The sequence below is a fragment of the Paramisgurnus dabryanus genome, chromosome 5 (assembly GCF_030506205.2).
Source record: "Paramisgurnus dabryanus chromosome 5, PD_genome_1.1, whole genome shotgun sequence".
In the NCBI taxonomy this organism is placed as follows: Eukaryota; Metazoa; Chordata; class Actinopteri; order Cypriniformes; family Cobitidae; genus Paramisgurnus; species Paramisgurnus dabryanus.
In genome coordinates, this window is record NC_133341.1 from 20,467,382 (window position 1) to 20,491,330 (window position 23,949).

Below are 23,949 nucleotides of genomic sequence, written 5' to 3' on the forward strand. Positions count from 1 at the left end.
CGCTATGATTGTATTTGATTGTTGTAACATTGATGTGTTGAGGCCAGGACCGTTGTCAAACGTATGATGTCTGTGACAGGTCGGACATTGCATGCCTGAGTTACAACAGCTTTCTCATGGCGAAACATCACTCTTTGCGAGGTCGCCACGGACACGCCCTTCAACGAAAAGTCAAGATCTTCGCAATTTATCATCGCAAAGGGCTTAAGATCAGTCTCACCTGATATGATAATGATTTGATTAAATCTCTGAGAACAGTGAATCACAGCGTAAAACAATGCATTTCCTGCTACCTCTAGGTGGCGCTAGGACTGAAGCTGAATATTGGCATTGAAACGTGTTCAGGCCAAGACTCTTATCAAACATGTGAAGTGTGGGGCAGATTGGACATTGTATGCTTTAGTTATAACAACTTCCTGTTTCATGGCGAAAACGCTGAAATTTGTCAGGCCGCCACGGACACACCTTCCAACGAAAAGTCAAAAGCTCCGCAATTTAACATCGCAAAGGCCTTTAGATGAGATTGACCAAATATGATGACGATCTGACAAAATCTCTAGGAGGAGTTCGTTAAAGTACGAAGCCTGGAAATGACAAAATTTGCACAGAAATCACAGCAAAAATTCAAAATGGCTGACTTCCTGTGAGGTTTAGAGCTTCACTCCAAGATACTTTTTTGTAGGTCTTGGGGTGATATATGACCCTACCAAATTTCGTTTCTGTAGGATTTTCGTAGCGGCGGGGCTGTTCTCTTGAAATTTTGCAGGTGGCGCTATCGAGCCATTTCTGCATGCCCACTTCTGGCGCCTATGCCACATGTAAACTTTGCCACTTCTGACGTGTGTGCAACGTTTTATGACTTTTTGAGGTTGTTTAGCCTGTCAAAATGCGATTCAATTAGCGATACTTTGCCAGGCCGCCACGGACACGCCCTTTAATGAAAAGTCAAGGTCGTTGCTTTTTATCATCACACAAGGTCTTGAGATTACACTGGTGAAATATGATGTTGATATGGTTAAATACCTAGGAGCAGTAAGTCACAGCGTCAAACATGGTATTTCCTGCTGCCTCTAGGTGGCGCTATGACTGTTACTGAATTATGCCATGTTGATGTGTTCAGGCCTGGACCCTTATCAAACGTGTGAAGTCAGGGGCAGATCGGACAATGTATGCCTGAATTACATCAGCTTCCTGTTTCATGGCGAAACATTACACTTTGCCAGGCCGCCACGGACACGCCCTCCAATGAAAAGTCAAAAGCTCCGCAATTTAGCATCGCAAAGGCCTTTAGATAATACTGACCAAATATGATGATGATCGGATTAAATCTCTAGGAGGAGTTCGTTAAAGTACGACGCTTGGAAATGTCAAAAAATGACAGAGAAAATTCAAAATGGCTGACTTCCTGTGGGGTTTAGAGCTTAGCTCCAAGAGACTTTTTTGTAGGTCTTGGAGTAATAGATGATCCTACCAAATTTCGTATCTGTAAGTTTTTCGTAGTGGGGGGGCTGTTCTCTTGAAATTTTGCAGGTGGCGCTATCGAGCCATTTTTACACGCCCACTTCTGACGCCTATACTACATGTAAATTTTCGCCACTTCTGACGCGTGTGCAAATTTTCATGAGTTTTCGGGTATGTTTAGGCCCTCAAAAATGCGATCCATTTCGGAGAAGAAGAAGAAGAAGAAGAAGAAGAATAATAATAATTAAAACTGCAAGCAGTGATGGAAGGGCCCTCGCACGCATGTGCACCGCCACTCTATGGCCTTAGTAAAGCAATGAACCAGGGGGATTGAAATTTCAGTGGGTAAATATAGGCGGATATTCAAAGGAACTTTGAAGTGCCACACCTCCTTTGTGCAGCAGGTGGCGCTATGATTGTATTTGATTGTTGTAACATTGATGTGTTGAGGCCAGGACCCTTGTCAAACGTATGATGTCTGTGACAGGTCGGACATTGCATGCCTGAGTTACAACAGCTTTCTCATGGAGAAACATCACTCTTTGCGAGGCCGCCACGGACACACCCTTCAACGAAAAGTCAAGATCTTCGCAATTTATCATCGCAAAGGGCTTAAGATTGATATGATAATGATTTGATTAAATCTCTGAGAACAGTGAATCACAGCGTAAAACAAGGCATTTACTGCTACCTCTAGGTGGCGCTAGGACTGAAGCTGAATATTGGCATTGAAATGTGTTCAGGCCAAGACTCTTATCAAACATGTGAAGTGTGGGGTAGATTGGACATTGTATGCCTTAGTTATAACAACTTCCGGTTTCATGGCGAAAACGCTGAACTTTGTCAGGCCGCCACGGACACACCTTCCAACGAAAAGTCAAAAGCTCCGCAATTTAACATCGCAAAGGCCTTTAGATGAGATTGACCAAATATGATGACGATCTGACAAAATCTCTAGGAGGAGTTCGTTAAAGTACGAAGCCTGGAAATGACAAAATTTGCACAGAAATCACAGCAAAAATTAAAAATGGTTGACTTCCTGTGAGGTTTAGAGCTTCGCTCCAAGAGACTTTTTTGTAGGTCTTGGGGTGATATATGACCCTACCAAATTTCGTTTCTGTAGGATTTTCGTAGCGGCGGGGCTGTTCTCTTGAAATTTTGCAGGTGGCGCTATCGAGCCATTTCTGCACGCCCACTTCTGGCGCCTATGCCACATGTAAATTTTTGCCACTTCTGACGTGTGTGCAACGTTTTATGACTTTTTGAGCTTGTTTAGCCTGTCAAAATGCGATTCAATTAGCGATACTTTGCCAGGCCGCCACGGACACGCCCTTTAATGAAAAGTCAAGGTCGTTGCTTTTTATCATCACACAAGGTCTTGAGATTACACTGGTGAAATATGATGTTGATATGGTTAAATACCTAAGAGCAGTAAGTCACAGCGTCAAACATGGTATTTCCTGCTGCCTCTAGGTGGCGCTATGAGTGTTACTGAATTATGCCATGTTGATGTGTTCAGGCCTGGACCCTTATCAAACGTGTGAAGTCAGGGGCAGATCGGACAATGTATGCCTGAATTACATCAGCTTCCTGTTTCATGGCGAAACATTACACTTTGCCAGGCCGCCACGGACACGCCCTCCAATGAAAAGTCAAAAGCTCCGCAATTTAGCATCGCAAAGGCCTTTAGATGATACTGACCAAATATGATGATGATCGGATTAAATCTCTAGGAGGAGTTTGTTAAAGTACGACGCTTGGAAATGTCAAAAAATGACAGAGAAAATTCAAAATGGCTGACTTCCTGTGGGGTTTAGAGCTTAGCTCCAAGAGACTTTTTTGTAGGTCTTGGGGTAATAGATGATCCTACCAAATTTCGTATCTGTAAGTTTTTCGTAGTGGGGGGGGCTGTTCTCTTGAAATTTTGCAGGTGGCGCTATCGAGCCATTTTTACACGCCCACTTCTGACGCCTATACTACATGTAAATTTTCGCCACTTCTGACGCGTGTGCAAATTTTCATGAGTTTTCGGGTATGTTTAGGCCCTCAAAAATGCGATCCATTTCGGAGAAGAAGAAGAAGAAGAAGAAGAAGAATAATAATAATAAACGGAGCAAAAACAATAGGGTCCTCACACCCTGGTGTGCTCGGGCCCTAATAAACGGAGCAAAAACAATAGGGTCCTCACACCCTGGTGTGCTCGGGCCCTAATTAAAACTGCAAGCAGTGATGGAAGGGCCCTCGCACGCATGTGCACCGCCACTCTATGGCCTTAGTAAAGCAATGAACCAGGGGGATTGAAATTTCAGTGGGTAAATATAGGCGGATATTCAAAGGAACTTTGAAGTGCCACACCTCCTTTGTGCAGCAGGTGGCGCTATGATTGTATTTGATTGTTGTAACATTGATGTGTTGAGGCCAGGACCCTTGTCAAACGTATGATGTCTGTGACAGGTCGGACATTGCATGCCTGAGTTACAACAGCTTTCTCATGGCGAAACATCACTCTGCGAGGCCGCCACGGACACGCCCTTCAACGAAAAGTCAAGATCTTCGCAATTTATCATCGCAAAGGGCTTAAGATCAGTCTCACCTGATATGATAATGATTTGATTAAATCTCTGAGAACAGTGAATCACAGCGTAAAACAAGGCATTTACTGCTACCTCTAGGTGGCGCTAGGACTGAATCTGAATATTGGCATTGAAATGTGTTCAGGCCAAGACTCTTATCAAACATGTGAAGTGTGGGGTAGATTGGACATTGTATGCCTTAGTTATAACGACTTCCGGTTTCATGGCGAAAACGCTGAACTTTGTCAGGCCGCCACGGACACACCTTCCAACGAAAAGTCAAAAGCTCCGCAATTTAACATCGCAAAGGCCTTTAGATGAGATTGACCAAATATGATGACGATCTGACAAAATCTCTAGGAGGAGTTCGTTAAAGTACGAAGCCTGGAAATGACAAAATTTGCACAGAAATCACAGCAAAAATTCAAAATGGCTGACTTCCTGTGAGGTTTAGAGCTTCGCTCCAAGAGACTTTTTTGTAGGTCTTGGGGTGATATATGACCCTACCAAATTTCGTTTCTGTAGGATTTTCGTAGCGGCGGGGCTGTTCTCTTGAAATTTTGCAGGTGGCGCTATCGAGCCATTTCTGCACGCCCACTTCTGGCGCCTATGCCACATGTAAATTTTTGCCACTTCTGACGTGTGTGCAACGTTTTATGACTTTTTGAGCTTGTTTAGCCTGTCAAAATGCGATTCAATTAGCGATACTTTGCCAGGCCGCCACGGACACGCCCTTTAATGAAAAGTCAAGGTCGTTGCTTTTTATCATCACACAAGGTCTTGAGATTACACTGGTGAAATATGATGTTGATATGGTTAAATACCTAAGAGCAGTAAGTCACAGCGTCAAACATGGTATTTCCTGCTGCCTCTAGGTGGCGCTATGAGTGTTACTGAATTATGCCATGTTGGTGTGTTCAGGCCTGGACCCTTATCAAACGTGTGAAGTCAGGGGCAGATCGGACAATGTATGCCTGAATTACATCAGCTTCCTGTTTCATGGCGAAACATTACACTTTGCCAGGCCGCCACGGACACGCCCTCCAATGAAAAGTCAAAAGCTCCGCAATTTAGCATCGCAAAGGCCTTTAGATGATACTGACCAAATATGATGATGATCGGATTAAATCTCTAGGAGGAGTTCGTTAAAGTACGACGCTTGGAAATGTCAAAAAATGACAGAGAAAATTCAAAATGGCTGACTTCCTGTGGGGTTTACAGCTTAGCTCCAAGAGACTTTTTTGTAGGTCTTGGAGTAATAGATGATCCTACCAAATTTCGTATCTGTAAGTTTTTCGTAGTGGGGGGGCTGTTCTCTTGAAATTTTGCAGGTGGCGCTATCGAGCCATTTTTACACGCCCACTTCTGACGCCTATACTACATGTAAATTTTCGCCACTTCTGACGCGTGTGCAAATTATCATGAGTTTTCGGGTATGTTTAGGCCCTCAAAAATGCGATCCATTTCGGAGAAGAAGAAGAAGAAGAAGAAGAAGAAGAATAAATATAGCTGCAAGCAGCAATGGCGGGCCCTCGCACGTTTTTTTACCGCTACACGGTGCGTCCGAGAAAACGATGCACGGTGGGCAAGGGCATCAAGTGGGTAAATATCAGTGGGCTATTTATTGTTGTTACTGAGCCATTTGGGGACTGTAGGTAAATGAAACCCCACATTTTAGACAAACGGGGGCACTAGTGAGCCACTTAAGAGACACGCCTATGTCTGACCTGTTTGTGCACACTTAACAGCCGACAACTCTGATGTGTGTGCCGACTTTTAGGTTAATCTAAGCACGCCAAGAGTCCTAAATATGCCTGAAATAAATGTAAAGTTTGGCGCGTTGCCATGGGAACAGCGTTCGAGATATCAAAAATCCCTTCGCAATTTATCATCTACTATGTCTCGGCATCATGTTGACCACTTCTGGTGTCAATCTCATGAATATTCTAGAAGGAGTATTTAAAAGAACATCGGCGTCAACTTAAAGGCTTAAATAAGCCTTTAAAATGAAAGTAAAGTTTGACGCGTTGCCATGGGAACAGCGTTTGAGATATCAAAAATCCCTTCGCAATTTATCATCTACAATGCCTCAGCATCATGCTGACCACTTCTGGTGTCAATCGCATGAATATTCTAGAAGGAGTATTTAAAAGAACATCGGCGTCAACTGAAAGGCTTAAATATGCCTTAAAAATGAAAGTAAAGTTTGACGCGTTGCCATGAAAACAGCGTTCGAGATATCAAAAATCCCTTCGCAATTTATCATCTACAATGTCTCTGCATCATGTTGACCACTTCTTGTGTCAATCGCATGAAAATCCTAGAAGGAGTATTTAAAAGAACATCGCATGGAACTGTAAGGCTTAAATATGCCTTTAAAATGAAAGTAAAGTTTGACAGGTTGCCATGGGAACAGCGTTCGAGATATCAAAAATCCCTTCGCAATTTATCATCTACAATGCCTCAGCATCATGCTGACCACTTCTGGTGTCAATCGCATGAATATTCTAGAAGGAGTATTTAAAGGAACATTGGCGTCAACTGAAAGGCTTAAAAATGCCTTTAAAATGAAAGTAAAGTTTGACGCGTTGCCATGGGAACAGCGTTCGAGATATCAAAAATCCCTTCGCAATTTATCATCTACAATGTCTCTGCATCATGTTGACCACTTGTTGTGTCAATCGCATGAAAATCCTAGAAGGAGTATTTAAAAGAACATCGCATGGAACTGTAAGGCTTAAATATGCCTTTAAAATGAAAGTAAAGTTTGACAGGTTGCCATGGGAACAGCGTTCGAGATATCAAAAATCCCTTCGCAATTTATCATCTACAATGTCTCTGCATCATGGTGACCACTTTTGGTGTCAATTGCATGATTATTCTAGAAGGAGTATTTAAAGGAACATTGGCGTCAACTGAAAGGCTTAAAAATGCCTTTAAAATGAAAGTAAACTTTGACGCGTTGCCATGAAAACAGCGTTTGAGATATCAAAAATCCCTTCGCAATTTATCATCTACAATGTCTCTGCATCATGGTGACCACTTTTGGTGTCAATTGCATGATTATTCTAGAAGGAGTATTTAAAGGAACATTGGCGTGAACTTAAAGGCTTAAATAAGCCTTTAAAATGAAAGTAAAGTTTGACGCGTTGCCATGGGAACAGCGTTTGAGATATCAAAAATCCCTTTGCAATTTATCATCTACTATGTGTCCGCATCATGTTGACCACTTCTGGTGTCAATCGCATGAATATTCTAGAAGGAGTATTTAAAAGACCATCGGCGTGAATTTAAAGGCTTAAATAAGCCTTTAAAATGAAAGTAAAGTTTGACGCGTTGCCATGGGAACAGCGTTTGAGATATCAAAAATCCCTTCACAATTTATCATCTACAATGTCTCTGCATTATGTTGACCACTTCTGGAGTCAATCACATTATTTCCCCAGGAGGAGTATTTAAAAGTTTACCACATGCAGCTGTAAGGTTTAAATATGCCTTAAAAATGAAAGTAAAGTTTGACAGGTTGCCATGGGAACATCGTTCGAGATATCAAAAATCCCTTCGCAATTTATCATCTACAATGTCTTGGCATCATGTTGACCACTTTTGGTGTCAATCGCATAAACATTGTAGGAGGAGTATTTAAAAGAACATCGCATGGAACTGTCAAAAAAAATCCACCTTTGTGACTGACACACTTCTTGGCGCCTGGTGGTGGCGCTATACCCGGGAGTCACAATAGGCACATCGATGCGATCGGAATCTTCAGACGAACAAACACACCGCGTGTCATCACAATAAGACATTTTTTGCCTTTGATATTAGACACTTCCTGTTTCTCTGATGTCGCCATAAATTCGTCGCCTCGCCATGGCAACACCGTTCGAGATATCAAAAATCCCTTCGCAATTTAGCAAGTCCAATGTCTCGACATCATGTTCACCACGTTTGGTGTCAATCGCATGCATCCTCTAGGAGGAGTATTTAAAAGTTCAACGCTTGCATTTTTTAAACAATCCAAAATAGCCGACTTCCTGTTGGGCGGAGCTTAAATGTTAGAGGGCGAAAGTTGTTCGGGTCGATGAGATCTATATGCGTACCAACTCTCGTACATGTGCGTACATGTTTGACCGATCTGCGCAACAATGTTTGTTTTTGCATTACAGGGGGCGCTACAGAGCCCCCGTGCCACGCCCGTGTTCCAGCCTTTGCCAGGTCGCAATGACGGACGACTTTGACGTGTGTGCCAAATTGCAAGAGTTTTCGAGTATGTTTAGGCACCCAAAAGGGCCAAAAGTGTTAAAAAAAATAAAAATAAAAATAAAAAAAAAAAAAAAAAAATAATAATCCGAGCAAAAACAATAGGGCTTCGCACCATTCGGTGCAGGCCATTCTGGCCTGCTCCTCGGTGCTCGGGCCCTAATTAAAACTGCAAGCAGTGATGGAAGGGCCCTCGCACTCATGTGCACCGCCACTCTATGGCCTTAGTAAAGCAATAAACCAGGGGGATTGAAATTTCCGTGGATAAATATAGGTGGATATTCAAAGGAACGTTGAAGTGCCACTACTTCTTTATGCAGCAGGTGGCGCTATGATTGTAATTGATTGTTGTAACATTGATGTGTTGAGGCCAGGACCCTTGTCAAATGTATGATGTCTGTGACAGGTCGGACATTGCATGTCTGAGTAACAACAGCTTTCTCATGGCGAAAAATCAAACTTTGATAGGCCACAACGGACACGCCCCTTTAACGAAATGTCAAGATCTTCACAATTTATCATTGTGAAGTCCCTAAGTTCAGACTGACCAAATATGATGATGATCTGAATACATTTCAATGAGCAGTAAATCACAGTGTAAAACATGTCATTTCCTGCTTCCAGCAGGTGGCGCTATAACTTTTACTGAATATTGCCATGTTGATGTGTTCAGGACAGGACAATTATCAAACTTGTGAAGCGTGGGTCAGATTGGACATTTTAAACCTGAGTTAGAACAACTTCCTGTTTCATTGAGAAACAGAAATTTGGCAAGCCGCCACATACACACCCTCCATTGAAATGTCAAGATCTCCGCAATTTAGCATTGCAAAGCCCTTTAGATGACACTCACCAAATATGATGATTATCTGATTAAATTTATAGGAGGAGTTTGTTAAAATACGAAGGCCAGAAATGGCAAAATTTGCACTCAAATTACAGAGAAAATTCAAAATGGCTGACTTCCTGTGGGGTTTAGAGCTTTGCTCCAAGAGACTTTTTTGTAGGTCTTGGGGTGATACATGATCCTACCGCATTTCGTATCTGTGCGATTAACGTAGCGGGGGGGGGCTGCTCTATTGAATTTTTGTAGGTGGCGCTATAGAGCCATTTTAACACCCCAAGTTCTGAAGCCTATATCACATGAAAATATTCGCCACTTTTGACACGTGTGCAAGGTTTCATGACTTTTTGAGCTCGTTTAGGCTGTCAAAAATGGGATTCATTTAGCGATATTTTGCGAGGCCGCGACGGACACGCCCTTTAACGAAAAGTCAAGGTCGTTGCTATTTATCATCACACAAGGTCTTGAGATTAGACTGATGAAATATGATGTTGATATGGTTAAATCTCTAAGAGCAGTAAGTCACAGCATAAAAGGTGGTATTTCCTGCTGCCTCTAGGTGGCGCTATGACTGATACTGAATTATGCCATGTTGATGTGTTCAGGCCGGGACCCTTATGAAACGTGTGAAGTTGGGGGCAGATCGGACTATGTATGTCTGAATTACAACAGCTTCCTGTTTCATGGTGAAACATCACACTTTGCCAGGCCGCCACGGACACGCCCTTCAACAAAAAGTCAAGATCTTCGCAATTTATCATCGCAAAGGGCTTAACATCAGTCAGACCGAATATGATGATGATTTGATTAAATCTCTAAGAGCAGTAAATCACAGCGTAAAACATGGTATTTCCTCCTACCTCTAGGTGGCGCTATGAGTGAAGTTGAATATTGGCATTGAAATGTGTTCAGGCCAAGACTCTTATCAAACATGTGAAGCGTGGGGCAGATTGGACATTGTATGCCTGAGTTAGAGCCACTTCCTGTTTCATGGCGAAAATGCAGAAATTTGTCAGGCCGCCACGGACACACCCTCCAACGAAAAGTCAAGATCTCCGCAATTTAACATCGCAAAGGCCTTTACAAGAGATTGACCAAATATGACGATGATCGGATTAAATCTGTAGTAGGAGTTCGTTAAAGTATGAAGCCTGGAAATGACCAAATTTGCACAAAAATCAAGGCAAAAAATCAAAATGGCGGACTTCCTGTTGGGTTTAGAGCTTCGCTCCAAGAGACTTTTTTGTAGGTCTTGGGGTGATAGATGATCCTACCAAATTTCGTATCTGTACGTTTTTCGTAGCGGGGGGGCTGTTCTCTTGAAATTTTGCAGGTGGCGCTATTGAGCCATTTTTACACGCCCACTTCTGGCGCCTATACCACATGTAAATTTTCACCACTTCTGACATGTGTGCAAAATTTCATGAGTTTTCGAGCATGTTTCGCCCCTCAAAAATGCGATTCACTTTGGAGAAGAAGAAGAATAAATAATAATAATAATAATAATAAACCGAGCAAAAACAATAGGGTCCTCGCACCCCGGTGTGCTCGGGCCCTAATAATTAAAACTGCAAGCAGTGATGGAAGGGCCCTCGCACGCATGTGCACCGCCACTCTATGGTCTTAGTAAAGCAATGAACCAGGGGGATTGAAATTTCAGTGGGTAAATATAGGCGGATATTTAAAGGAACTTTGAAGTTCCACACCTCCTTTGTGCAGCATGTGGCGCTATGATTGTAATTGATTGTTGTAACATTGATGTGTTGAGGCCAGGACCCTTGTCAAACATATGATGTCTGTGACAGGTCGGACATTGCATGCCTAAGTTACAACAGCTTTCTCATGGCGAAACATCACTCTTTGCGAGGCCGCCACGGACACGCCCTTCAACGAAAAGTCAAGATCTTCGCAATTTATCATCGCAAAGGGCTTAAGATCAGTCTCACCTGATATGATAATGATCTGATTAAATCTATGAGAACAGTGAATCACAGCGTAAAACAAGGCATTTCCTGCTACCTCTAGGTGGCGCTAGGACTGAATCTGAATATTGGCATTGAAATGTGTTCAGGCCAAGACTCTTATCAAACATGTGAAGTGTGGGGCAGATTGGACATTGTATGCCTTAGTTATAACAACTTCCTGTTTCATGGCGAAAACGCTGAACTTTGTCAGGCCGCCACGGACACACCTTCCAACGAAAAGTCAAAAGCTCCGCAATTTAACATCGCAAAGGCCTTTAGATGAGATTGACCAAATATGATGACGATCTGACAAAATCTCTAGGAGGAGTTCGTTAAAGTACGAAGCCTGGAAATGACAAAATTTGCACAGAAATCACAGCAAAAATTCAAAATGGCTGACTTCCTGTGAGGTTTAGAGCTCCGCTCCAAGAGACTTTTTTGTAGGTCTTGGGGTGAAATATGACCCTACCAAATTTCGTATCTGTAGGATTTTCGTAGCGGCGGGGCTGTTCTCTTGAAATTTTGCAGGTGGCGCTATCGAGCCATTTCTGCACGCCCACTTCTGGCGCCTATGCCACATGTAAATTTTTGCCACTTCTGACGTGTGTGCAACGTTTTATGACTTTTTGAGCTTGTTTAGCCTGTCAAAATGCGATTCATTTAGCGATACTTTGCCAGGCCGCCACGGACACGCCCTTTAATGAAAAGTCAAGGTCGTTGCTTTTTATCATCACACAAGGTCTTGAGATTACACTGGTGAAATATGATGTTGATATGGTTAAATACCTAAGAGGAGTAAGTCACAGCATCAAACATGGTATTTCCTGCTGCCTCTAGGTGGCGCTATGAGTGTTACTGAATTATGCCATGTTGATGTGTTCAGGCCTGGACCCTTATCAAACGTGTGAAGTCAGGGGCAGATCGGACAATGTATGCCTGAATTACATCATCTTCCTGTTTCATGGCGAAACATTACAATTTGCCAGGCCGCCACGGACACGCCCTCCAATGAAAAGTCAAAAGCTCCGCAATTTAGCATCGCAAAGGCCTTTAGATGATACTGACCAAATATGATGATGATCGGATTAAATCTCTAGGAGGAGTTCGTTAAAGTACGACGCTTGGAAATGTCAAAAAATGACAGAGAAAATTCAAAATGGCTGACTTCCTGTGGGGTTTAGAGCTTAGCTCCGAGAGACTTTTTTGTAGGTCTTGGAGTAATAGATGACCCTACCAAATTTCGTGTCTGTACGTTTTTCGTAGTAGGGGGGCTGTTCTCTTGAAATTTTGCAGGTGGCGCTATTGATCCATTTCTACACGCCCACTTCTGACGCCTATACTACATGTAAATTTTCGCCACTTCGGACGCGTGTGCAAATTTTCATGAGTTTTCGGGTATGTTTAGGCCCTCAAAAATGCGATCCATTTCGGAGAAGAAGAAGAAGAAGAAGAAGAAGAATAATAATAATAAACGGAGCAAAAACAATAGGGTCCTCACACCCTGGTGTGCTCGGGCCCTAATAAACGGAGCAAAAACAATAGGGTCCTCACACCCTGGTGTGCTCGGGCCCTAATTAAAACTGCAAGCAGTGATGGAAGGGCCCTCGCACGCATGTGCACCGCCACTCTATGGCCTTAGTAAAGCAATGAACCAGGGGGATTGAAATTTCAGTGGGTAAATATAGGCGGGTATTCAAAGGAACTTTGATGTGCCACACCTCCTTTGTGCAGCAGGTGGCGCTATATTGTAATTGATTGTTGTAACATTGATGTGTTGAGGCCAGGACCCTTGTCAAACGTATGATGTCTGTGACAGGTCGGACATTGCATGCCTGAGTTACAACAGCTTTCTCATGGCGAAACATCACTCTTTGCGAGGCCGCCACGGACACGCCCTTCAACGAAAAGTCAAGATCTTCGCAATTTATCATCGCAAAGGGCTTAAGATCAGTCTCACTTGATATGATAATGATTTGATTAAATCTCTGAGAACAGTGAATCACAGCGTAAAACAAGGCATTTCCTGCTACCTCTAGGTGGCGCTAGGACTGAAGCTGAATATTGGCATTGAAATGTGTTTAGGCCAAGACCCTTATCAAACATGTGAAGTGTGGGGCAGATTGGACATTGTATGCCTTAGTTATAACAACTTCCTGTTTCATGGCGAAAACGCTGAACTTTGTCAGGCCGCCACGGACACACCTTCCAACGAAAAGTCAAAAGCTCCGCAATTTAACATCGCAAAGGCCTTTAGATGAGATTGACCAAATATGATGACGATCTAACAAAATCTCTAGGAGGAGTTCGTTAAAGTACGAAGCCTGGAAATGACAAAATTTGCACAGAAATCACAGCAAAAATTCAAAATGGCTGACTTCCTGTGAGGTTTAGAGCTTCGCTCCAAGAGACTTTTTTGTAGGTCTTGGGGTGACATATGACCCTACCAAATTTCGTATCTGTAGGATTTTCGTAGCGGCGGGGCTGTCCTCTTGAAATTTTGCAGGTGGCGCTATCGAGCCATTTCTGCACGCCCACTTCTGGCGCCTATGCCACATGTAAATTTTTGCCACTTCTGACGTGTGTGCAACGTTTTATGACTTTTTGAGCTTGTTTAGCCTGTCAAAATGCGATTCATTTAGCGATACTTTGCCAGGCCGCCACGGACACGCCCTTTAATGAAAAGTCAAGGTCGTTGCTTTTTATCATCACACAAGGTCTTGAGATTACACTGGTGAAATATGATGTTGATATGGTTAAATACCTAAGAGCAGTAAGTCACAGCATCAAACATGGTATTTCCTGCTGCCTCTAGGTGGCGCTATGAGTGTTACTGAATTATGCCATGTTGATGTGTTCAGGCCTGGACCCTTATCAAACGTGTGAAGTCAGGGGCGGCTCGGACAATGTATGCCTGAATTACATCAGCTTCCTGTTTCATGGCGAAACATTACACTTTGCCAGGCCGCCACGGACACGCCCTCCAATGAAAAGTCAAAAGCTCCGCAATTTAGCATCGCAAAGGCCTTTAGATGATACTGACCAAATATGATGATGATCGGATTAAATCTCTAGGAGGAGTTCGTTAAAGTACGACGCTTGGAAATGTCAAAAAATGACAGAGAAAATTCAAAATGGCTGACTTCCTGTGGGGTTTAGAGCTTAGCTCCAAGAGACTTTTTTGTAGGTCTTGGAGTAATAGATGACCCTACCAAATTTCGTGTCTGTACGTTTTTCGTAGTAGGGGGGCTGTTCTCTTGAAATTTTGCAGGTGGCGCTATTGAGCCATTTCTACACGCCCACTTCTGACGCCTATACTACATGTAAATTTTCGCCACTTCTGACGCGTGTGCAAATTTTCATGAGTTTTCGGGTATGTTTAGGCCCTCAAAAATGCGATCCATTTCGGAGAAGAAGAAGAAGAAGAAGAAGAATAATAATAATAAACGGAGCAAAAACAATAGGGTCCTCACACCCTGGTGTGCTCGGGCCCTAATAAACGGAGCAAAAACAATAGGGTCCTCACACCCTGGTGTGCTCGGGCCCTAATAATAACTCCTTGAAGAACAATAGGGTCCTCACACCCCGGTGTGCTCGGGCCCTAATAAATACTATAAATCAAAATAATAACTGTTAATACAATATCAGAGGAAATAACTTTTTATTCTTAATTGTGCATCCCTTTCAAAACAATCTATTTATTTTCATTGATGCTTGACAGAAGGATGGTTAGATAGATATCCACACATTAATCCATCCATGATCTTTCATCTATTATAGGCAGATATATAAACAATATCCACCTTAAGCATATAAACAGAGTTTTATTGCATAACTTCTGTTAAAAACTAAATTTTCTAGCATGTGTTATAACAACCCTCTGTTCATTAAAATTAACCCCACCTTATAGGATAAATTGTAATGTTTGCCCTCCTGTCACTTTCAGTGTAATTGTACGATAACGGTAAGTCCCACAAACAAACTTTAGGGGCCCTATTTTAACGATCTGAAACACAAGTGCGAAGCGCAACGCGCAAGTGAGTTTGTGGGCGGATCTTGGGCACTGTTGCTATTTTCCCGGCGGGAGAAATAACTCTTGCGCCGGGCACAAATCAATAAGGGGTTGGTCTGAAGTAGGTTCATTATTCATAGGTGTGGTTTGGGCATAACGTCAAATAAACCAATCAGAACGCTATCCAACATCCCCTTTAAACGCAAGGGCGCAAGTTCCATGGCGGGTTGCTATTATTATAACGGATTTACCAGGCGCACGCCAGGAGCGGTTCACAACCGAGGAGACCGACGTTCTTGTAAGAGCAGTCAAAGACACAGAAGTTGTTTTGTATGGGGATAGGAGAAACCCGCCCAAATCAGCGTCGGTTAAACAGGCGTGAGAGGAAATAGCCACAGTCTCATCAGCTGGCATCCCCATCGTTGCGCCAAACGCTACAATGATGTCAGGAGACGGGGGAATCCCAAACTTGCCAGCATAAATCGGGCCGTGTAACGGGAGGTGGATCTGCCTCAGGACCTGACGCCAGCAGAGGACATCGCTGCGTCCACCCTCACCGCTGAAAGGGTTTGGGGGCTTTGAAATCTGACCCAAGAAACGCAAGCAAGGTCCAACCCCAAAGTACACTTACAAATCAAGTTCATATACATTAAGGTTTCTTATGAAAACATTTTAATTATTATTTACATAAAATAAACGTAATACAGCCACACAACAAACTTATGAAAATATTTTAATCGTTATTTGCATGAGAATATGAATAACGCACCCACACAATAAATAAAAACTATCACCACAATGCTCACCACTATGATTTCCCTTATCTCATGTGTTAATATTTTTTAGTGTAACAATTTATGATTTGCAAAAATAACTGTTGCATCTGTGTAGATTAGATGCATAGTGTATGCGCGTTGTGCACGCTATACATCATGCGCCCTTAAAATAGCATAATGAACAACGCGCAACGCGCCACTGACTTTAAACTTTTTTTTCTGGTCAGTGGCGCAATTGTTTTTTGAAACTGCAAAATAGCATCAGGGATGGTTTGCGCCGGAACATGCCTCTTTTTTTTCCCAGGGAGCGCAAGTTCATTCCCTAGTTTGCCGACGTGCGTCTGTGACGGGAAAAACCCGCTGTGCGCCGGTGCAAAATACGAATGATACATGCGTCACTGACAAAATCAATTGCACTGGGTGCAAGATAGAGCCCTAGGTGTTCATTTGTAACAGACATGTATGTTTGTGATTGTGTAAAAAAATATTAATCTAACTTAAATTAGGTTGTGCCCCGCTGTTCCCTATAGTAGATAATTTTAATATCATAGCAATGAAACAGAGGTTTGGCAAAACTATGTATTTGGTTCAATCAAGGCTTTGTCATATATATGATTTAACAAACTAAGGATCATTTGTACACTGTTTAAAACTGCAGGATATAGTTTTCAGGTTGTTTGTGATTTTTCTGCTGCTCAATTGGTAGGGGATTAAAGGAACAGTATGTAAGAAATTTATATCAATTAATCATAAAATGGCCCTGATATGTCACTAGACATTTAGAAATCATTTTCATTTCAAATACTTATATCACTGACAACAGTGGTTCGGCCAGGATATTGTCATTTAAAAAGTGGAGTTGCAGCCCTCAACTGATGTTTATGTTGTCATTTTGTGTATTGGCCACTATAGTTGGGTGATTGCAGTACCAGTTTTAGCCACAAGTTTTGTTATTGCAATACCAGTTTTGGCCACAATCCTACATACTGTTCCTTTAAGTTTGGTCATGGGTTCCATCCCAGGAAACACACATATTGATCAAATGTAGAGATTGTAATGCAAAGCATATCGCTTTGGATAAAAGTGTGTGCTAAATACACAAGTAATTGACTTTATTCAGTTAAACACAAACTATTGTAGTTACTCAACATTAAAATACCATCATGTTATCTTTTTATATGGGGGTCAACATGGCCAAGCTCCAGAACGCACATACGTTCATCATTAAAGTAATCCAAATGACTCCAGTGGCTAATATAAATCCACTGAAGTGAAAACAACACGTTTGTGAGAGGATTTCAGAATTGTAATACTTGGGTGAACCATTCCTTTAAAATCCGACATGGATATTTGGTCTGTAATTTGTGTCTTTGTCATTGTGTGTTTGGTTATCAGGGGGCTGTTCTTGGATTATGATAAGGACGATGTGGCGGCTCAGCCCAGAGAGTGGAAGAAATATGAGTTTCACTATGACAATGTGCTTTGGGCATTTCTCACTCTCTTCACTGTTTCCACTGGAGAAGGCTGGCCCACGTAAGTCAACAGACGCACCAACATCTGCCATGTTTCTCATTGTCATAGAAATGCTTGGATATTTCACATTATGCCTGATAACCAGTTAATGGTTGATTTTTTTTAACAAGCGATACGTTGTAGATTTAGTTATAGCAATTGACGGAGGCAAATATGATCTAAATCAAATAAATAAGTATATTTCAAACAGACCAGGATTATAAAAAAGCGATCTTTGCGAAACTTGTACCAACAATAACTGATATAGTACTGATGTACTGTGCATCCTCACTACGACTTTTCTCTGTGCTTTTTGTTCACAGTTTTATTTTATGAATACCTGTTACTATTCAGAATCTTTTTTTTTTGTAGAGATTAAAAGCTTCTGTCCTTTTCAAACACATCCCTTGTGTCTTTTGACCCCTCACTGGCCTTTTATCCTCTCACTTTAAAGGCTGTAATCATTTTGAAGTGGTGCCCTTTGAGTCTGATATTTGAGAGATATTGGTTGAGCACAGCTCTCAGGAGACAAGCTAGGCAGACATTCGTGAATCACTATCTGCATTATGACCGCCCAAATTTATGCTTTTGTGATTTATTTTTATGAGTAGTTCACAAGCTTCTGAGGTCGGTCTTCTGCATGTGTTCTGCAAGATCTTTGTCCCTCTGCTCTCTTAATTTTTCATAATTGGACTTGAACTATTTCAATATGATTATTAAGTCTGTAATGCACAACGTTAAAATGCTAAACTGGTAAAACTAAGAGCAAAAGCCGTATACAGGATGCTACAATTTCATTACTTTGGCTATATCACTAATAAAACTGAAAAACATTTTATTGCATTGTGTAACATCAATCTCAAACTGGTTAAAACCATCCAATTAAACTTGAATTTCATTATCCCTGCTTATGATGGTAAGGCTACACAATAGCAAAAAAGAATAAATAGGATACTGATGTTATTGTACTGTAATGTAATGGATTGTCTAACTGTCTTTACACAGGGTTTTGAAGCATTCTGTGGATGCCACATTTGAAGACCAAGGTCCCAGTCCAGGCTACCGGATTGAGATGGCCATCTTCTACGTTGTCTACTTTGTGGTTTTCCCCTTCTTCTTCGTCAACATTTTTGTGGCCTTAATAATCATCACATTTCAGGAACAGGGTGATAAAGCCCTGTCAGAATGCAGTCTTGAAAAGAATGAGGTAACAATGTTCGCAAATAGCCACATTAAAAATGCACACTACAGTATGTTACCAATTCATTACATATCAGGTTGTCCCAACCTAATTTTGGTTTAAGTGCTTGGACATCTTAGCCACCCTACACTCTAAGAACTCTACAAACGGTGCTAAATAGCACTTAAAGTGGTTCTTGGCTCGTAATCATAAAGGAACCATTTTTATTGCTATATAGCACCTATGAAGCACCTATAAAGAACCATAGGGGGGTCATATACAGTAGCACCTCTGTAGCACCACAAATGGTTCTACATACCACTATATGGTTCTACACCGGTGCTACACAGGTACCTCATCTGTGCTATATGGCACTTAAAATGGTTCCTCTATGATTACGAGCCAAGAACCACTTTTGGTGCTATTTAGCACCTTTGTTTTTTAGGAGTGTATAGATATGTCTTTGCATTATTATAAATAAGTTGCATTAACAAAATATAGCTTTCGAACAGTTTTTAAGGACAACATTTGAATTTTTTAGATTTGAAAAACATAACCAATCACAAGTATCTGACAAAATTATTTGGACTAACTAATGGAAATCACTGTACTTATGAAAAAATTTGGGTTGAGTGGTTGTTATGTAAGGGATAATGGCGCGGAGCGATTTTACTCGTGCAAGTAGTCCGGCTATGCGTTATTATTTTGGAGCGGTTATTATTTGAAAAGTACGAACCTGCAAATGTCTCAACTGACCAATCAGAATCAAGCATTCCAGAGAGCCGTGTAATAAGTGGGAATAACAAACCTGCAAATGTTGCCACTGGCCAATCAGAATCAAGCATTTAAACTAGCTGTGTTCATCTCTTTCTTACACAAAAAGAGTTTTTTATGCTCACTAATATGATACTTTATCTACAATAAAGCGACCATAGTTACTGCAGCGCCAGCCAAGCGCTGATGAGGGGGCGTCTGAATTACCGAGAGGGGGCGGGGCTTATATGAATGCATATAATTCCCAACTAGAAAATACGGTACATTCATTAAGTTAATGCATTATAAACGAACATATCGGTAATACAACCACAAAAACTGCAGCTATAGTGAGCAATGTACAAAGCTCTGAACAATCTTACAATATACAGTACATCAATAGCAAAAAACGCATACCTAGCACAACATTCCTCATTTGGAGCTCAAACCCAGAGATAGTAGCAATTGCTGTCTTTTCTTTTTTTTTATCCATTTTCGAATGTCCAGAGTGAAATTAGTTAATGCAATATACAACCTTGAAATTATGAAATGTTTGTAACCTTTGTTTTTACTTTCCGTGGTACAAGACATTTTTCGTAATGTTATTAGGGTGGGGAGCACGCTTAGCCAAGCAACCATTAAAAATGCCTCACAGACCATCCTTTAGCTTATTATTCAATTTAGGAAGACAACAAACTAGGCAAATGTGATTTTTAAAAATCACATTTTATCATTTAAATCCCATTTAACATTAATGGAGATCTGAGGGGGCAGGATGGTGCCGGTGAGGGGGCAGATGTCCAGGTAGGAGATTGTGACAGTCACAGGAATCTGATTGATGCATTTGTCTGCGACATACAAAACAAACACACACTCATACATTGACGCAACGTGACTAAAGACATGCAAGCTACCCAGCCGCCACATGGAAGAGCAGTCAGCCTGTCTGTGCCGTGTTTCCTCCTGAGGGCCCATTAGACGAAGCCCAGTCATCTGCATAGTCTATGCTGTTCCGCTTTCTCCCTCTCCGTATGCCTGCCCAACATGACTCACAAACTGTGCCAGGAACCCAGACCTCAGGAGAAGTAATTTATGATGAAGACTCACGGCAATGCAGCCAGAAAATTTCAGAGCCATTACGAATCCATTTACGTTTTTCTTCATAGATTGATCTGGTTTTGTGTATAACACTGATGGTTTTCTGATCAGTTCTGAGAAAATGCTGTTTCACAAGGCCTGTTTCAGAAAGAACGATTATGTGCATTTTTTTCGTGAGCTCAGTTTTGTGAACTGAATCTGCATTTGCTGGTTTTCAGAGAGCCTGCATCGACTTTGCAATAAATGCCAAGCCGCTGACCCGCTACATGCCACAGAAGCAGCAGTCCTTTCAGTACCGCATGTGGAAGTTTGTGGTCTCGCCACCTTTTGAGTACTCCATCATGATCATGATTGCCCTCAACACTGTGGTCCTGATGATGAAGGTTTGTCTGCTGAGTTTTTTAATAGTTTCAATACATGCTTGTCATACCTCTTTACTAATAGCTGTATATCTGTGAAAACCCAGCTTAAGAGGGAGGGGGGTTTTCATGCATACTGACTAATTAACACTGTTTAAGGGTTGGATTCCTCATGCTAAACATAGGCAAAGTGTTAAAAAAGCATTTGGAAGTGTGACAGAGTATTTCTGTGCCGAATGCACTTTGCTAGAGTTTGTATGTTTCGGAAGTTTTTTCGAACATGAAAGATTCATACCAAACAATCTTGCTTTATTTTTTTTATGGGCAATTTCACTGCAGGAAGTACAGTTGAAGTCCTTATATGGGCACTTTAATCGGAATAGTGCACACCAACTAAGAGCTGACACAAAATCAACAGTCTGTTTTTGTTTGTGAGGGAAATTTAAGTTTGTTTAGCTTCCCAAAGTACCCAGAATTATGGAAACAATGGAATAGTTTGTTTATCTGGGGTAGCAGGGGACTTTTGTGTGTATATTTGTTTAATGCTGGATTTCGTTGGTGCGGTTCCAACTGGGTCATGAGTCGCAGGCGGTAAGTAAAACTGCATCAAATGTCGGTGTTTTGTAGGCAATCGGCACATACTGTAAGTGCATATAATTAGGGTTTAAATTGGGCCGGTGCTGTCCGGGGCTGACTTGTTTTCATTCATTCCTATGGAAGGTAGGCATCATGCTCATGAGTGCGGGGCACCCGTGACAAAAACGCTTAAATAATAGGTCTTCGCAGACTCGCGTTAAGTCAAAAACACAACACATCTCACTTGAGAAGGCACAGGGTCAGTAGACATTGTAGAGATGAGAGATAAGAAAAAAGCTTTTAGACATCAGATGCCCAGGTCAGGAAAATTGAATAGCATAGAAACTCGTAAAGGAAACAATAACGTTATAACGGATAATAAAGGATAATATGGAATATAATGGCTAATTTATCAGACATGTTGCTAACATGAGGTACCTTTTCTTGTACCTTTTCTTGTAAATTGAGTTGTTTTATGCCTAGAATTAGTCAAGGAGCTTGGTATGATTCTTGTAACTTCTCTAAAAGTTTGAACAATTGTGCATGATGACATGTGCAACAAATAAACCAATGTGAATCCCAACAATAAAATTTTTTCTGTCTTTCCTTTCAGTTCTACAGGGCACCTGAGTTTTATGAAGCAATGCTGAAGTATCTCAACATCGTCTTCACTGCTCTGTTTTCAATGGAGTGTGTCCTCAAGATTATTGCGTTCGGACCCTTGGTAACTATTTAGACCTTTTACGTCACAACAACTTATAAATTGTTCCAGTTTGAGGAGCCCTTCACACAGGATACCTTCTTGCATTTGTAAACAGCTCAATGCAATGAAAGTGACACGAATGCAAGGTTTTCAAATCACCGACCAATAATTAAACAAATAGTGCAGATGGACACATCCTGTGCTAGGGCCCTGGAGATCCCATTAAGGCTGATTTTTAACAATGGTGTGTCTAATTCTCTTCATCCTAGAATTACCTGAAAGACGCCTGGAATGTGTTCGACTTTGTGACTGTGCTGGGAAGCATCACTGACATCTTAGTCACTGAGATTAAAGTAAGTAAGAGACAGTGTGCTTTTCTATTAGAAGTCGCAGAGCAGGCAGACAGCATTCAGACATAAAGCAGACAATTCCAGACACAAACAGATGATGTGCCGGATCAACATTACAGCTATAAGAACAGCAATGAGAGGAGCTTGCTTTAGAAATGCAGACAGTACTTGGGTTTGTACTGCACATGCTTGTCGCTTTTAATGTTTTAATGATGTTCCCAAGTGTTTTGGTGTATTAAAGTGTATGTCTAGATGTCCATGCCATTGTCAAGAGTTGCTACTGATGTAAGTGTGTTTGTATTGTATTGTATTATATTTGTGTGTGATGGCTGTTCTTGTTCTCCTGTCTCTCTCTCTTTCTTTGTCTCTCTGCTTTCTCACCCATTAAATGTCTTCGCTTAAATCTTGGCTCGCACCTGCCACAATTTAACATCTTCATGTGTAGACTACGGTGAGTTGCTCTCTTGTCCTTGAACTTACATTAGCTTTTCCATTCAGGAAATGAATTAACTTCAATGCTGGCGTATATGCCACATTATAAGGTTCACATTTGCAAGTCAATGTATGCCATTTTTCACATTTTTCAGCATGTAAGTTGATCTGATTTTGAATCTCTTTAGAGCGATGATAGGCTCTCCATGATTTCTCCAAGCAGGATATGTTCGTATATCTTAATATAATATGAATCACATAGATGCCAATTTAAGTACATGTCCTACTTGGCAAAATCACAGACACCAAAATATTCACAAACAAATCACACTGAATCTGAGATTTGGATACACTTTGGGCACTCCTGGCATCCAAACAATAAAAACATTAAAGCCTAAAATCATTATTTTCAGGTTCAGTGTGAAAGGGTTCACCAATATATGTTTTATTATGTTTTGAAATGTTATCATGCATGTGTTTTTGCACTGAGCATTCACCCATTTAATGTGATTTAGAGTTGAAATAAAGATAAAACATATGAATGTTTAAAAAAAATGGGTGTTCCCACAGGACCGTTTACTGAATCTGAGCTTTCTGAGGCTCTTCAGAGCAGCCAGACTCATCAAACTTCTTCGGCAGGGATATACCATTCGCATCCTGCTCTGGACTTTCGTCCAGTCTTTTAAGGTACTGTAGCACTCCTCTATTTAGACTGGGTACCCATGCATTGCTGATTAATTGTTTTTTTATGTTTCCTAATTACTTCTACATGTTATTTTCTCCTCTTATGACAGTGAAAACTTCATTTACGGGTTTGTTATGTCTAGATTCTGCTACTGCTGGAGTGTTTTGGCTGGCTTGCCAAAGAGCTCTTTCGAACTAAAAAGAATTGAGCTGCACAAATGCTGACTCTATTAAACTGATGAATCACATTACTGCAGCACTTAAACCCCTTTACTGGATTCACCTTATTTTTACAGAATATAGATTTCAAGATCCTCTTATTCATTTGAAATGTCTTCATGGTGTTGCACCTACATAACTCGCCAATATTATTACTAAATATTGATCCTTCAGTCAGGCCTGACTGCTGATTGGT

General features: G+C 41.3%; 1 protein-coding gene across 4 annotated transcripts in view; it reads left to right on the top strand.

Moving 5' to 3' along the window:
• cacna1ba (calcium channel, voltage-dependent, N type, alpha 1B subunit, a) overlaps positions 1–23,949 on the top strand; it is a 163,776-nt gene that overhangs the window by 116,316 nt on the left and 23,511 nt on the right. For all 4 annotated transcript variants that reach the window (XM_065250240.1, XM_065250241.1, XM_065250243.1 and 1 more), the window contains 6 exons: positions 17,283–17,420; positions 18,405–18,606; positions 20,649–20,813; positions 21,979–22,089; positions 22,338–22,421; positions 23,421–23,537. In XM_065250240.1, the coding sequence (XP_065106312.1) occupies positions 17,283–17,420; positions 18,405–18,606; positions 20,649–20,813; positions 21,979–22,089; positions 22,338–22,421; positions 23,421–23,537 (817 nt within the window). The remainder of the gene's footprint in view (positions 1–17,282; positions 17,421–18,404; positions 18,607–20,648; positions 20,814–21,978; positions 22,090–22,337; positions 22,422–23,420; positions 23,538–23,949) is intronic.